Below are 17,135 nucleotides of genomic sequence, written 5' to 3' on the forward strand. Positions count from 1 at the left end.
TCTGCCCTTATCTCAACTCAGGAGCCTTTTGTTGTATCTCCTCTACCCTGTGCAGTTGAGGAGGGGAGTGACAGGGTGGCTTTTGTGGGTGTCTGGCCTCCATATCAACCTATCCACTCCTGCCTTTCATAGGAAACAGTCCCAGCACATCTCAAGAGCTGCTCCTGTCACAGACACTCTCCAGAAACCCCCCTATTAATGGAGAAGAGTGAAACAAGTTTGGAGAGGGGCATTAAAAGTAAATATTAAAGCTGAGGGAAAATAGGCAACAAATATACATCCTAGACTTGCTCATGGAAAATATCAATTTGTCAAATGCTTAGGAGAAAATTGCCCATTTCATTAAAATTTTGGGGAAAAAGTTACCTAAGCATTACATGAGCTCATATAAAGACTATTACACTGAGGTTCAAAGACTTTTTACCATGTATTTGAAAGACATTTGAAATACTTCCCATTTTGCTATAAGCCATACACAAGTATCAAGGTTGTACTTGGTTTGTTGCCTGACATATTAAGCTGAATATAGAGACTGAACCAGTCTCTATAGAGACAGTACCCTTTGGGCACTGGTAAACACCAGGCCAAACTCAGTTCTCTCTCCCTGCCTCCATCCTGCTGAGGCATCAGCTCCATTCACACCTGCCACAGAATGAGAAATAATAGTAAAACGGACAATTTGCCTTTAATTTCAAGAAACAATCCCTTATCTAGTCTTACACAACAAAAACACTAGGTGCACCCTGACATATTTAATTTAGCACATTATTCATTAGTCTAGCCCCACTCAATCACCTCATGCTTGAGCAATGCCTCTGCCTGAAAATACACATACTAGAAAATCTCTTTTTATTTTTTTAACCAAATACCAGCAACTCAAATCCCCTCTACTTCATGCAGGGGCGAATTTCTGGCCCCATTTTGCAAAGGAAATATTTCAAAGGGGATGTAATCAGTGTGGTGGGCCACAGGAAGTGAAAAGCACTCGAGAATAAGTCACATTAATTTTGCTCTTACATGCACAGAGGCTTCAATCAAAGAGGCAAGAACCCACACACACTCCCAAGTTACATTTAAGGCATGGTAGTACCGACCAGAAGCTGAGGAAATTACAGAGGAGAGAAAGATTTCTGTGGTTTTCAGCTGCATAGTAAGATTTATTTCATTTTACTTTCTGATATTCAGGGCTTGAACAATACAATAATACATTCTTATCTTGATTTCACTGTATGTTCTTTTGATTAGCCAGAAAAATAAGCCTAGCAACCTGGATAATAAAGAGGCAGTTTAGCACAGTACAGAACTTGATCAGTCTTCCAAAAAACTTCAGGAAGGTTAAAAATTAGAAGTAGTACAGGTTTTGTTTTCTTACTAAGCCCCTCCAGTTAAGAAGGGAGCAGAAAAATCAAAAGCATCAAAATAGTTGGCATCAAAACAGTTTCTAAACAAAAAGTTTATGAACAGTCTCAGCACTTTTTATCTTTTCCAACTTCAGTTCCTTCTAGATGGCAGCTTTCCAAAGTAAAGACCAATTCTACTGGTTTTAGGGAAAAGAGCCCCAAGCCATTAGGGTTTAGCCTGTCCTGCTCAACCTTGCTCTTGGAAAAATCACCAAACCAAACAGAGAATTAGAGCAGAATACAAAATATTTGTACAGAAGCCCCAAAGGTGCAAGTCCACCAGTCCAGCTGTCTCTGCTCTTGCCACAGCACCACCACCCAGTGCTTCATAACCACCCTGCCCCACCTTCCTGAGGGGTACGTTGGTCAGCAAAGCAGCAGTGGATCCAAAGGGGACACTCTGTGAATTCCCCAATAAATCCTGCACACGTTTATCTCCTCCTGCACCGAGTCCAGAGGCTAATTTTGGATCTGTTCTGGCCTTAGTCCTAAAGGACCTAACTGGGACAGCTGGCAAAGCTGATCTCAGCTGAGGCCAGGAGATCTCAGTCTATAACCCCTGGGATTTCTCCCCACACCAGCCAAAGTGCCACCCAGATCCCATGGTGAGCCAAATCAAGCTCCCTGCCTGCCATAAGCATTTTTCCTTCTTTACTTCCCAGGTAATTCCCTGGTTACACTGATCACCCTATCTTCCTTTCATCTTAAAATTTTGTTTACAAGGAGTAGAGATGAGTCACCTGGGACCACTGGTTAAATATTAATTGATGGGAGGTCAGGAAACAAACATCCTCAGTCTCTCACCTTTTCTCAAAACTCTACCAAAACTGTTAATATTTAACAATTTCCACCTTTTCTTTTGTCCTGTATGCACTACCCTTATCTTTCCCTGTTGCACATTGACCACCATGGCACATCAGCACAGCCCATTTTTAGCCAACTCACTCAACCACTGCCCTGTATCTTTATGGAGAGACCACCCTTTTTCACATCAATCCTACTCCTGCAGTACAGCACTTCAGTATCTAACTCACTCCTGCTGTTTCACACCACAGAAAACTAATTTATTTGTACCTACATCTTAAATAGCTGATGCAATCAAAACTTGAACTTTTCTAGATGTTCCTTCTGCAAGCTCAGGTGGTACAAAGGTTGACATACCACCACAATTTTCTTTCCATAGGCAAGAGCTATGACATGAAAAATAATTCTGCTCCCACCACATTTGTCCCATTGCCTGGCATTAAAAGCCAGGCTGAGCCTTTACATTCCTCATCTAAATATATATGCAAATATTGGCCACAAAATTGGATTCAGATAGTAATAAAAGGCATTTAAAATAAAGAAGTGAGTCTAAAACACCACTGTAGCTTAATCATCACTTGTCATACTAGAGATCATTAGACAAAAGAAATCATTTACTTTCCAAGTGATTAATCTACAAATTCTTTCTGTCATCTCTACCACAGAATATAATAAATCAGATGAATAACTGAAGGAATGTACAACAGTGGAGAATTTCAATCTACTGCAAAAAAAAAAGCAATTCAGCCACCACCCAAAGTGACTCCAAATTTCAGTTCATACTGAAACTGGTGACACGTTCCCTGGAGGGAAAACAATCAAAACCAAGAGTAAGTATTCTACCCTGATTTGTCCTGTTTCTGCAAATGTATAAATGCAAACATGTACTTCCATTTCAATCACCTGCACCTTGGTACTTTCACATCACAGAAAAAATAAGATTTGCTCTCACGGGAGGCAAAGCAGCATGCAGTACATAAGAAGTTTCACTTCCAGTATCTCTTCCACTTACTACTAAAGATAAAGGTTCTGTTTAATCAGATGAAGTGAAGAATTCAGGGTTAAAAGGAAAAAAAAAAAAAAAAAAAAAATCAAGATTCCCCTTTAGGTTCAGGCTTTGTTTAGCTGACAGAAACTTTCCAAGACTCCTGTTACTAAGAATGAGAATGGATAAAAGCCTGACCAACCTTTTTCCCATCCTCCTCCTGAGCCAACCCTGAGCCATTCCTTGCAGAGATCAGCCAGTACCAGGAGTGTCAGTAGTGCCTTTCCAGCAGTTTTACTTGTGTTTGATACAGTATCAAAAAGAACACTTTAATTTTATCCAAAACTTGTGAAGCATCACCAGGATTTGCCCTTCCTGGAGCTCATCAACACCATTTTAGTTTGACTAAGAACTAAAAGCAAAGGGTTACTCACTGAAACACTACCAGATGAAAATCATAATGCTTTCTGAAGTCTCTTGATGACTATGATTTATAATTCCCTGGTCCATAAGATCACACTTTCCAAGGAGCTCCTTGGAAACATTCCGTTTACAGCACCACAACTGCAATTGGTGTCTGCAGTCCAGCAGATCCCAGCTCAGCTTCCAATTACACACAACAGTCACAGAGAAGGTGCAGGATGCACAGCAGAAAACCCACCACAGTAAGGACACAGCAGAGTAAAAACACTGTAGGAAGAGACAATCACTTGTCTGGCCAGCTAATATCTGCAAAAGAAAGGGATTCTTTAGGATAAGGGTTTTCCTTGGCACTATGCCTCTTGCTTTAACTTGAAGCATGGTTTCCCATCCATGGGAGGTGGCACAAGAGTTTAGAAGAAGTTTGCAGAAACAGTGAATTTTAAACGAGGAAACTCAGACTCCAATACTTCTACACCAAAATCTGAGTGCTGATGAGGCATGCTTTGTCAAGGATTTCACTTTAGACAGTGAGATCAGAGGGAGGAGAATCTGCACAAGTAATTTTGCATGGTGTCTCACTGAGAATAAGTTCAGGCAAGCAGTAACATTGCCTATATCAGCATTTTAATTTTTTTTAATGTTTATATGCCAATTGGTTATCATCTTAATTTCCTCGTGTGCACCAACACCTTCTCAAGCACCAAAAGATTTGGGCAGCACATAGTGAAGAACCGTACTCCAGGAGATGTCCAGATGTTGAGGTACAGACCTCCCATTAATGCACTGATGAAAAGAGAATCACATAAATAAATCCCCTGCAAACTCAAAGGGCTTTTATTGGCATGATGGACTGGACACAAGAAACCTTCATGACATTTCCAAGGCAAGAGAGATTAAGGTTCAAGACATTCCTCTTCCACACTCCCTCTCCTAAAAATAACTTGGGAATTAGCAAAGCACTGGATTTAGCTGAACAGACACGTGATCAATACAAAGGTGCTCCCAAACAAATGTCCTCATTTATGTGAGGTTACCTGTACTCACACACAAAGAAAGTGGGGTAAAGGCCTGGAATTTTAGGCTATCACTTAACAGACACATTATTTCTTCCCCTTTGCCCTTCTCACTTCGTGTCTCTCCCCTCACCCAGTTCATCCCATGTTCCACACTTGCAGCAACACTGGCTGGTAGGGCTGGTGATGAACTGGAAAGATCTCACTGAACTGAACATTTTTGAGGTGGGCAGAATATGAAAGAGTGTTGCAACAATTTTCTAGACACATCAGTTCCCCAGTTCCATCCCCTATGCTGAAAAAACTTTTTTCTCAGCACAACGGGCCACCAGGGAAGAACTTACTATGCATCACTCTTGGCATGAGAACACCTCGGTCTTCAACACACCTATGATCAAAACAGAGCTGTCAAAAAACAAATCTATTAAACTCCATGTTACAGGTGGTGTACTGAGGTGAGGATCAAGAGCAATGAACAGCCTCTGAGCCCCAAATTCTTTCACCTGAATTACTGCTGATCTATAGCAACATTTTCTTACCACACACACTCAGAAACCTCCTAGTAACAACAACTGAAACTAAGTGGCACCCAGTATTTCTATTTTTCAGGCTCATAAAGCCTTCTGCAAGGTTTTCAGCTGAAGATCACTGCACCACCTCCTCCTCACAGACCCAGCACTGTTTCAGCCTGTAGCTGCCTCTCAGTAAGAAGCACCTGTGGCTCAGCTCACAAGTCCAACAGGTACCAAACCCAGCGAGGTCAGTCACCAAGACCTTGGTCCCTTGCTACCAGTGCAAATAGAACACAAATGTTCATGGGAAGAGCTTAAAGAGAAAGAAGTTCCCAGCGTGCTGTATCAGCAAGGTTTCCACCCTTTCTCAATCACATCTGCTACTTCTTTTGTATTCCAGTGACACCCTGTGGCACTTACCTAGACTGCAGGCTTTCCAATCTCAATATCCGTATTTTTAACCACAGGGGTAAAAACCAGCAAGTCAGAAAACAGAGAAAGGACACTGCAGGCCTGAGCTGAAGGACTGCTGGTGCAGCTCCTTACTCCCAAGGCATGAAATGCATAGATTTCTCCTGCACAGCAGTTACCCACCAGCAGCCTGTGCTGCTGTCCGTCCCAGCATCCCACCTGCTGTTACACCTTTCCCTTGGGTACAAGTACATCACTGCCATGCTGGTGTAACATGGTTTTTAATTCCTGAGCTTCTCAGGTCTGTTACTGCAACACTGAATGGCACTTGACACTGCAGCACTTCTGTCTAAATTACACAAGTGACTTCCAGGGGATATCCTAACTCACAAGTGCAGCGCGGGATCATAAAGTCTCAGTTTTCACTGCATTAGGACAGACTCCCCACCTTTCCAAGAGTGTCATTTCTATATGCATCAACATATTTAAAAAAGCAAACCACACAAGTCTACTCAAACAGCAGTCTAGTATTTTTACTGTTTGCCCTTAACCTCATCAAAAAACCTCTCATAAACAGCAAGTGCATTTAATTTTGCCCTTCAGCTCTTTACCATGTGAAGAAACATACTCATAGTGGATCTTTAATACAAGGCAGGCAGGAGATACTGCACAGTTTGCATTTAATGAACACATCAAGGGGCAGCCTGGGTATATTGTGTCTTCTCCGAAATTATGTGCCATAATTACACACATAATTATAATATTATAAATGTTTTGAAAGATGAAAGAAGTAGACATGCAACACAGGTAAAAGCACCCATATAAAAAAATCACACACATACACACAGGAAAACCTCAAACAAAAAACTCCACAAGCATCCAAGATACCAGCTCACACACTGAAGTGCTCACATCACTGCAGTGCCATCTTCAGAACTTCTCAAGGGGCTTAAGATTGCTGAAAGATAAGAGTTTCTACCATAAAAAAGAAAAACACCTCCCATACTGAGTTGCATTACTCCAAGGATGACCACAGGCTGAGTAAATGCCTCAGCAGCTCCCACCAAAAGCTGCCTGGTGCCCCTTAGCTCAGCCTGCAGGGTGAAGGAATCAACAAGAGCAAGGTTTCTCAAAGAGAAGAGGGTGAGGTACAGTGAAGGGAGGAGTGTGAATCCTGATCTTCAGTCCCTTCTTCCGAGCAACAAATGCTCTCTAGCTTGTAGTTATTTAATACAGAGTGTATAAAATAGACAGGTGAGCACAAAACCTCCAAGGAAGTTCCCATCTTTTGAACAACCAAGGCCCTTGTGGATCTAGTTTAAGAGTGGGAGACAAAACCAATTCTAACAATGATACTGGGCAACTTTCCACACAGTCTCCAGAACCTGTTCCCTACTGTTAAACTTCAAACATCAACCTTAGCACTCTACCATACAAATTTAAACTACACAGAAATTTGTTTTGGGACAAAAATCTTCAGTCAGCTGGAACTGACAGGAACTTCAGTCTCAATTTCACCCTAAACATCCATTACTGCTACAAATTATTGCTTTAGAGCGTGTACATCTCCTCCTGTCCATTGTCCTTGACTAATTTACCTCTTCTTTGACCACTGCCTCAGGATGAGGGAGGCTCCCAAGTTGAGCTGCACAGCACACAGGCAGAGTGATGCCTGTGCACAGCTACAGCAGTTCGCAATTCCACTTCCCACTAACATTACTGCTCATCACTTTGTTACTACTGCAAACTGAAAATCAGGATGCCCAGGAGATCATCTGCATCTCAGGGTTCAAAATGCAATCTGCAATTGCACATCTCCTGGTTTATTCATGCAAAGGGTGTCAACAAGCCAAGCATACCACGGCCAGCCCCACATGGAAAATAAGAGGGAATATTCAGTATGTCAGACCTCACTGTTTAAGCCAAATGAACCACAAAATTCCTATTTTCCCTTTTGTTAAGATGCCCTAAGAAAGGAATAGAGGCATATCAAATTTGATTCTAAACTTCAAGGTTTCATAACAATGAGCTTGCTGACCTGTGCTTTATTGGTCAGCTGTTGATCTCATCTTACACAATTATCCAGAGAGAACATGGTTAAAGCTGAGCTCCCACCACACTGCTCTGATAACAACAAGGCTTAGGGCTGGAGCAGACCTGCTTTTTCACTTGTACCTTAATACCCTTTTCATTTTTATACCATTTTAGTAAGTCAAGCACTAATTAGAAAAGGGGAGTATTATTTACACCTATGACTTTCTGTAATCTGCTCTTTATTCTGCTGAGAGTGTTTGGGCAGGAAATAAAGACACAAGTAGAGTTTTTGAATGATGTGATGTTACAAAAAGTGCAGTTAACTGCAGACAGGCAGAACATACAGAAGCATCCTCTCATCCTGTACCTCCACCACAGTCACTTCACTGAATCAGCACCCATAGGGAAAATAAAAATCAATAATTGGGGTGCAATAATTTACACTCTGTTGGGTAACCATAATATTTCTCAGTAAACTAACTGGCCCCAAACCCAATGACCTTCTGGACTTAGATAAACTTATTAATTCCTATAAAACCTAGAATCAAATAGAAACATTCAATTTTCAAAAGTGAAAAAGCAGAAAGACACAAACATTCCAAAACCAGCCACCAGTCAAGAGAAAGAATATTAACAGAGGGATCACACAGCATCACATGAAGCAACCTACATGTGGACAGCTGGTAAAGACAGTAAAGACAGGTCTGTACAGATGTACAGGGTATAAATGTATCTCCTGGAGATGTTTCTAACAGGAACATTTCATTGCATGCAATTTTCATTGATAGAAAACATCACGTTCAACAGATGGATATCCATCAGAGAAAGATGCCAACAGATACATTAAAAAGAAGTGAGAAATTTAACTGGCCCCTGAGTCAAAGGCTCAATCATGTCTCAACTTGTGAACAAGGCAGTAATGCTGAATAAAAGTACACAAATGTGAAGGAGAGAGAGAAAAGAGAAAGAATTCTATCCAGATTTTGATGGCTAAAATCCTTGAGGACAAAAAAAGAGTTCTGCAAGTGCCTTCCCATTACATGCTCATCCTTGTCTGGAAAGATTCACCACACCAGCTCCTCTGCCCGATCAATCAGATGCATCTGATTTCCAGTCTCTTCCCAACAGAAAGAGATCACACATTCTGTAAGCATTTATAACTACACTTGGATATTTTGGATGTTACAAGCAGTTATTTGCCTTTCACCTTAGCCTGTTAATAATGATTTCAAGGTACACTGGCCAGCATGCAGATACTCCTCATTAAAATGTGTGGCAAATTGATAAACCAGGACACAGTTAACTCCCTCCCACGTGGTATTTTTGTTCTGCACATCTTCTAATGTATCCCAAAGGCTGCACTGCCAGCTGGAGAGCTCTGCCTCACAGGCTCTGTGGAGGTAAAGGAAGGAAGATCTGCAGGTGACTTGAGATGTCACCAAAGCTTACTCCCATGCAGCAAGGTGATGGGGAGGAGCAGTGCGTGCCTGAGGAGATCCAGGCAAGAGTTACAGCTATTGGGTTCAGTAGAAATTGAAGCTCCAAGGTCCTCAGCCAGGGAAAAGGACAGGATAATCCCCCAGGCAGACAAGTTTACACCCATTCTGTTCATCAGCTAACACACAAACTACACCAAGGGGTGTGGAACAGCTGGAAAGGTAGGAAGGTAGAGAACTCAGTATCTGCAGTCCCTAATGCTCTCCCTATGGGTGTTGAGCATATGTTTGGATAATGTCTAATCACAGACTCAAATCCTCTCACACAGAAAACTGAGTCACTTCAGGTCTCCAAACAGCCAACAAACAACTGAGGAATACATGCAAGTTAGACATCATCTTCATCCATCCACCCCTCCAGCTCTCCTTTGAAGGGAAAGCTCCTTTCCTCAAAACTGAAGCATCTTCTAGATCCTGATTTCAGGAGCTACTTTCAAGTCATGAATTCAAAATGGAGAGACAGATCTCTACAATACAGGATATTGCTCTACAAGCCTTAAAACAAACAAACAAACAAACAAACAAAACAAAAAAGAAACCACACCAAAACCACCAACCCCACTAACAAACAAAATAACAATTAAAAACCTCAAACTCACCAGGCAGATGTTCTTACATTCTTGATACTTCTTTCCACTCAACATGCACATTTTGTTACAAACAACAAACTTGGATGTTCTGAATTCTAATAAAGGCCTATATTTCAGCAGTTGCAAGCAGCAGATCCCCCTTGTAAGGCACAGAGACAGAACTATAAAAGTATTCAAGTACCATGTGCAGAGAATTACAGGAATAAAGTTCCCTGACATACTATTAGCTAAATTCCCTACACTATAAATCTAACCAGGAGCATACAGTGAGGAAAGGGGAAGAAGAGATGATGTAAGAAAATACTGAGGAATGAGATGTGAGAAAACCTTGCTTTAAATGCAGTGAACTCTAAGCATCCATCCTCCCTTTATACACCATGCCAGAAAGAAAAATACACTGGCATTTTTTAGATAAGTAGCTTTCCTGCCTGAAAAATGACAGCACCAACAGCTTCAACAGTTAAATACCTGGCATAAAATTGTTCTTTTAGCATTAAGGTTTCCTCCAGAAATAAGTCAGAACACAAAAATGGGCTGTTGAATTATCTCTAAATAACCACAAGCCCATATTCAGTGAACTCACAATATGCTGAATACTCAGTATCACACTTCCAAGGGATGCTGCCACAACAGCACAAAAGGGCAGCACAAAAACACAACCAGGACTTACAGGGGAATAAGTTTGTTTTCTTCAAACAGGTGCTGCTTTAGTTACAGGTTAATTTTAATGTACAGGACCCACCCAGAGGGAGGTCACAATCCTCCCTGATGTGGCAGCAGCAGCTGACAGTCACTGCTCATCTGGCAACCAGTCACAATTCTCACATAGTCACAATAACACCAGGATGACCTGAAGAACCATGAAATGAGATTGGAGAGCAAACTAATCACAAAATCCTATGGGAACAGGGGGAAGCATAGTACCTAAAGAAGTTTCTGCTGCTCACACAGTGCCTTTGCAGTGAAACAGTAACCTTCATGCTGAATACCTTTTACCAGTGCACAATTCTAGCCATAAGCAGGAAAATGTTTCTTTCCCCAAAAAGCCTCCAGAGACAAATAAAGAAAAAGAGAGACTTTTTGCCTGGGCCTGCAAGGAGCAAGGACAAACGCTTTAAAGCAAAGAGGGTGGGTTTAGATTGGACATAAAGAAGAATTTTTTTTTTTTTATGATGAGGCCCGCAAGACACTGGAACAGGCTGTCCAGATCATGAGTCTTCAAGGTCAAGTTGAACAGAGCTTTGAGCAACCTCACAGCAGCTTTCCAGTACCTGAAGAGCATCTACAAATAAAGATGGAGAGGGACTTTTTTCAAGACTCATAGCTGTAACTCTGAGGTGAAATCCTCCCTGTAGAAGGGAAATAATGAAAGATGTAATGGACAGAACACTGGCATTTTCTTCCAAGTGAGAGAGCACAACAGTAAAGATTTCCAGGTTCACTGACCACAAGCTCAACTCAGGGGCATTTGTTTTCCAAGAACATGCAGTGTTTACATGACCATGTACTCTGCCAGTCCATTTATTTAATGATTATTCCCCTTTTGAAACTTAAGAAAAAAATAAAACCCCTTGGCTTTGCTTAGGCAAGGAGAAACTGAATAGAACAATGAAGTCCACAGGGACTGTAAATCCACCTGCAAGCTGATAAATCACAAGTTTTTAGAATGAGCTCCTAAAAGATCTTGAAACTTATTCAACCTCTTTAGAAACATAATCTTGCATGGGAAGAATACAGATAAGAGACCAGTCCAGAACAGAACAGTTTCAGATCTGCCATCTCTCAAGAGTCAACTCACTCAACAGGCCCACACTGCTTTCTGTAGTGAACACAAGCATCACAGTCTGGTTGTTCAAGTAATAACAAGTACTTGAGGCTGAAAAAGGCGTTCACAAAAGTGATCCAGCATGCAAAACTCTTGAGCAGTCACCAGATGTCACCACATCTCAAGAGACTAGTAGGGAAGCAGCAGGCCAAGTGACAAAACCAGAAGAGAATGCTTCTATCATACATCCACAGCTTCAGGTACAAAGTTAGGCCAGAAAAAGCAACTCAGTCACCAAGAGAACTTAAAGTGTGCACATTTAGGAGCTGAAGGATCTGGACTGGTCATCTAAGGCAGTGCCTTCCAACCATTCCATCTCACCAGCCTCACTTCCCAGGACTTCCTTCCACAGGTTTTGTGCAACCCAGGTTCGCTCATGAGCTTTAGGCTGGGTGGAACTGAAATTCTTTGTCATCACACTCTTACACACACACAACAACTTCGGTGCCAGGTGTAGCATCTTCTAATTTTTTTTCTCTCATATTAAAACTTCGTCATTTCTTTGAGGGATTTGGATTCCAGCATTTACATTTCATGCTGTCACTAGCATGACCCTGGTTCTGCCCCACATACAAAGCAGAACAAAGCATTTGCTTTGCAGGCAAGGCATGTTCTGCTTTTTTTCATGGCCTCCCCATCTTTCTGCCCCTTCTGCAGGAAACAGCAGTCAGTGCCACGCACATCCAGAGCCTGCTCATAAAACAAAATGCCCAATAAAATGTTAAATGTCTGGCCCAATAGGCTGTCATAATGCCTACAGGTTCTAGTCATGTTCCACGACCCTCAGGCTGTAGGCATACACAAACAAACAAAAAGTAAATACTTTCTGTCCAAAAAAAGTGGTGGTGTGATGCTTCCTCTAGTAGATTACCTCTAGTGATGCCTTTTCAGATACAAAGGCCACCCTGCATTCTCCTCAAATACAGATAGCTGGAAGCCAGGCCACAAAACACACAAACAGTTTTTATTAAACTGCAGGCTTGACAACTCTGAAATCTTCACTTCCCTTTGAACAGAACAGAAGAAACAAAGAATGAGTGCAAGGGATGAAAGGAAAAAAACAGAGTGGGAGGAAGAGAAACAAAGGAAAGTCTCAGCCCATCTACTCCACTGCAAAAAAAAAACAAGAATAAAATCTGCTCTGTGTTGGAAACAGCCACAAGGTACCCTGATTTCAAACAGCTGAACACATACACAGGTAGCTACGACTCAGAGCAACACACAACTGTTTTTAAAAGACTAGAGCAGAACAGGAGACTGCCATCCATTATATATTAGAATATAACACAGCATCTCTCATCAAGCAGTGGTAGAGGGCAAGCTGGTATGCTTGGAGCTGTTCTGCCTTCACAGTAGATTATTCCATTGCAGAGAACATTACCAGCACACCTCTAAACCAGCTCACCCACTGTTGAGAAGGCTGGGATTAATTATGGCATAACAAAAGAGACTAAGGGCTAAAATGAGAGGGGAAGTGAAATATAAGAACAGTAATATGAACTTCAGTAGAAACCTCTGGAAACACAAACTCCGTTAGGTACAAATAAAATGAGGCATCTAAAAACAGAGGAAGAACAATCACTTACCTTTCAAAAGCGGCTGGAAAGTCGGGATTTCCTGCAGTTTTATGACATCTGGATCATTGCTGACATTCCGCGAGGACTGTGTTCCCGGGGCCACCACCACAATGTCGTCCATTTTCGCTCGCTGCTTGGCCGGCAACGGAGACGCTGGATACGGGAGGGAGAGGGAGCAACCAACTTGGTAATCAGAATCCAACCCTATGCGAATATCGCTGTATTTAACATTGCACAGGTATGCTTTTTACACCACATTGCCGAGATCCCCGAAGACTCTAAGCTCCTTTTCCTCTCCACACCGGGGCACAGCTGATTGGGAGCACCTGCAGCACTGCCGGCAGCTCGCTCCTCTCCATCCCCATCCCCATCTCCATGCCCGGCTCTGCTCCCCCGGCCCGGGCGGTGCCCCCGCGCCGTCACAGGAAGGGCCGGGCCGCGCCGCCGCTGCCTCCCGGAGAAACAGCCCTTCCCTTCCCCGCAGCCCTTCCCTCCCAAGGAAACAGCCGGCAGCTCCCCGGGGCACGGCCCCTCGCTCCCGGCCAGGCACGGACCTGCGGCGCCGGGCTCTCCCGGGCGGCTCTCGGCCTCGCCGCTCTGCTCCGCGCCCATGGCGGCGCCTCCGTCCCCCGCCCGCCGCAGCGCGGGGGCCGCGGCCGCCCACGGGGTTCCGGCTGCGCCGGGTCACGGCGGCTCCGCCCGGCGAGGCGGGGCCCTGCTCGGGGCTGCGGGGCCGGGGCAGCTCGGTTTTTCCTCGCCGGAGCCGGCAAAGGGCCTGGGCAGAGCGGTGCTGGTCTGTGTGGCCAAGGAAGGCGTTCCTCCTCCTCCTCGCCGCTGCTCGGGCCTGGTGAGGGCAATGTCTGCAGTGCTGCGTCCCCGCCTGTGCTCCTCGGTGTTACCAGACGAGTTGTGTTTCTTTAAAAAGGAGCATATGACAGAATATCCTGAATTAGAAGGGACCCACAAGGATCATTGAGTCCAACCCCTGGCCCTGCACAGACACCCCTCAATCCCAGCCTGTGCATCCCTGAGAGCTTTGTCCAAACTCTCCTGGAGCTCTGGCAGCCTTGGGGCCGTGACCATTCCCTGGGAGCCTGTTCAGTGCCCGACACCCTCTGGGGGAAGAACCTCTTTCCCTGCTATCCAACCTGAGCCTGCCCTGGCACAGCTCCAGCCGTTCCCTGGGGTCTGTCCCTGGTCCCAGAGAGCAGAGCTCAGGGCCTGCCCCTCCTCTTCCCCTCAGGAGAAGCTGTGACTGCCATGTCTGCCCTCAGTCTCCTCCAGCTGAACAGACCAAGTGTCCTCAGCTGCTCCTCACAGGCTCCCCCAGGGCCCTTCACCATCCTCGTGCCTCCTCTGGACACTCTCTGATAGTTTAATGTCTCTCTGATATTGTGGCATCTATAATTTCACAGAATATTCCTGGTGAGGCTGCCCCAGCCCAGAGCAGAGCAGGGCAATCCCTCCCTGGCCTGGCTGGGGATGGTCAGTAATTTGTGCTGAATTCAGCTCCAAGTGGGAAAAAAAGGTAGTTCTGGTAGGGAGAATGTCCAACCATTGATCCACAGCCCACCAAGAAACTCCTTGACCCAAAAGAAGAGACAAACTGAGCATGTGGACTAATTAACGTGAAAATCACACAAATCATTAACCAATAGAAGATAGAATACTAATTAAGATGATACCTACATAACTGGCAACCAATGAACACTAATTCCTTTGTTTATCAAAATGTATAAATAGTCAAAAGTTTTGATAAGTGATTAACATCTTTGGTGAATACCCATTAAGTGATGTCAGCTTTCTAACCTAACAAACTGGGTAAGAGAGAGCTCATTTCCCAGTTTTTGGTGAGGAGAAGGTCTAGTGGAGGCCACAGGGATGGTGTGGGTCTGGAGCATCTCTCTGATAAGAAGAGTGCCATGGGAGGAGTGGGAGCTTCAGAAAAGTTCTGCCCGAGCTCAGACTTTGGCAACAGTTAAAATGTAAGGACTTACTCTAGCCTCCAAGTTCTAGTGATGGCAGATCAGGTCTATTTATAAAAATGAATTATTTATTAAACAGGCAAGTGATAAACAAAAGATCTTAATCAGAATTACTTACTACCCAGTATAAAACTGAAAACAGCTAGGGGTAGATTTCAGCATAACATAAAACAGTGCATAATATCAAGGTACCTCTATTAAAGGTAGCAAAATAAATAGTATTAGGGAGTCAAGTGTAACTTTTCACTGAAAAGTCAATAACATTCACAGATTCCTTCATTTTGCCTCTGGGAGAGTAACTGCAAGGCACTGTCCCTGCTCAGGGGAGAAACTCCTTTTCCAGGGAAATGTGTAGATTTCTGCTTTGTAGAAGTTTGGTGTGACTTTTATAGTTGTAAAGTGAGGTGTCTCACTCAGAAATCCAGATTATCTTTCCAGATCTCACTTGGACTGGGAGATGTTTATTGGCAGCTGGGAGATTCCAGCCCCATGTTAACCCCATGGCTCCCATCCCAACAGTTCAGGTGAAAAAACAGTTTCCTCATCCTCCAGTTCTGACCACCCCAGCCAGACCTTTAACCTTATTTTTCAGCTTCTCTCTGCTCTGCTTCTTCCACCACCTCTACGTAAGCAAAGGCAAGTGGCAGCTGCAACTTTGTCTATTACATAGCAGGGGTAATATCTGTGCTTGTTTTTAGTATTCATTCCCCCTGTTTATTAACTGTGTGATGCAGTTAGTAGGCAACACCTTAATGTTCACATTCTCTTATGACTTTTTCTTTTATCAGTGAAAATAATGTCACCAGTTTACCAAACGAGAGAAGCTGGTCTAGAGAGGAACATTTTCTTAAACAAGTGCAGGTGAAAATTTTAGGAGGAACCATTCCACCAAGGCTGTGAGAATCACAAACAAATATTATTAATTGCCCCAAGATATCCATGTGATGCAAAATGAGATGGTGGGCTCAGTTTCTTACAACACTCCAGTCCAAATAAAAGCCAACACCCAGCAGTATTGACAAAGAGAGCTGACTGTCCACGAAGAACAAGACAGCCACCCATGCCTTGGCATCTAACAATATTTAAATTAACTTGCCCTTTGGGATGTCTTCAGGTAATGCACATCTCTAAAAAGAAAATGGATTTTGTTTACAGGGAACTAAATAAAAGGTCTCTTCCCTGAAAAGGAAGGAATCTCTCTTATAATCCTTTTATTCTTTGCACTCCTTTGGTCTACTTTTAGTCTTAAACACTACCCCAAAATAGTAAGGAAAAAAATTTAAAAGAGGAAATGAAAAATTTCCAAGCAAAAAAAATGACTTAAGCAAGCAATTGCACTGAGACAGCTGGGGAAAGAATGGCCAAGACACCAGTTGGGGTCCCAGCAGATAGGCTTTTCTGTACAGCTCCCATTCCACAAACATCTTGTGCTTGGCTGTGATTTGAACAGGATTACTCAGGTAATGAGAATTCTTTTACACACAGATGGAAATATGTCCATGTCCGTTTAGTCTACAACATGCATATTAATTGCTTTCATTACAGATTCCAAAAGCAGATCTCAGATGGAGGAAAAGTCTGACTGGGGGTAAAACCGTATCAGCCTGACCAAGAGCTTCTTCACTAGATGGTTTTGCCTTTGTGTCTGATGCTCAGGAAGAGCCCTTGGGGCTGGCCAGAGGCTAGAGGAATGAGAATATCCTTGCAGCCCCGCTGAGCAGGCAGAGGGAGGAGAGCAGGAGAAGGGCAGGCAGAGGAGGAAGAGGGCAGGAAGGGGCAACCAAGGGAGAAGGATGGCAGGCAGGAAAAAAGGCAGGAAGGGAACAGGAGAATTGCGGGCACTGAAAATGAAGGAAGAGAGGAGGAGGGAGGGCAGGCAGGAGGAGGGCAGGTAGGTAGGTGAGCAGGAAGCCTGGAAGAGGAGGGCAGGCAGGAGAAGGACAGGTAGGTAGGTGAGCAGGAAGCCCAGGAGGAGGAAGGCAGGCAGGAGGAGGGCAGGTAGGCAGGTAAGCAGGAAGCCCAGGAGGAGGAAGGCAGGCAGGAGGAGGGCAGGTAGGCAGGTAAGCAGGAAGCCCAGGAG

General features: G+C 43.8%; 1 protein-coding gene across 1 annotated transcript in view; it reads right to left on the reverse strand.

Annotated features, from left to right (window-relative positions):
* Positions 1 to 13,699, reverse strand: part of BORCS5 (BLOC-1 related complex subunit 5) — a 56,386-nt gene extending 42,687 nt beyond the window's left edge. Inside the window, exons 1-2 of the mRNA XM_083859601.1 lie at positions 13,625 to 13,699; positions 13,080 to 13,223 (exon numbers count right to left, since the gene is read on the reverse strand). Of these exons, the coding sequence (XP_083715727.1) occupies positions 13,080 to 13,223; positions 13,625 to 13,682 (202 nt within the window). The 5' untranslated portion in view covers positions 13,683 to 13,699. The remainder of the gene's footprint in view (positions 1 to 13,079; positions 13,224 to 13,624) is intronic.
* Positions 13,700 to 17,135: the final 3,436 nt, after the last annotated feature.

This window comes from Zosterops lateralis, assembly GCF_965231275.1.
Source record: "Zosterops lateralis genome assembly, chromosome: 4".
In the NCBI taxonomy this organism is placed as follows: Eukaryota; Metazoa; Chordata; class Aves; order Passeriformes; family Zosteropidae; genus Zosterops; species Zosterops lateralis.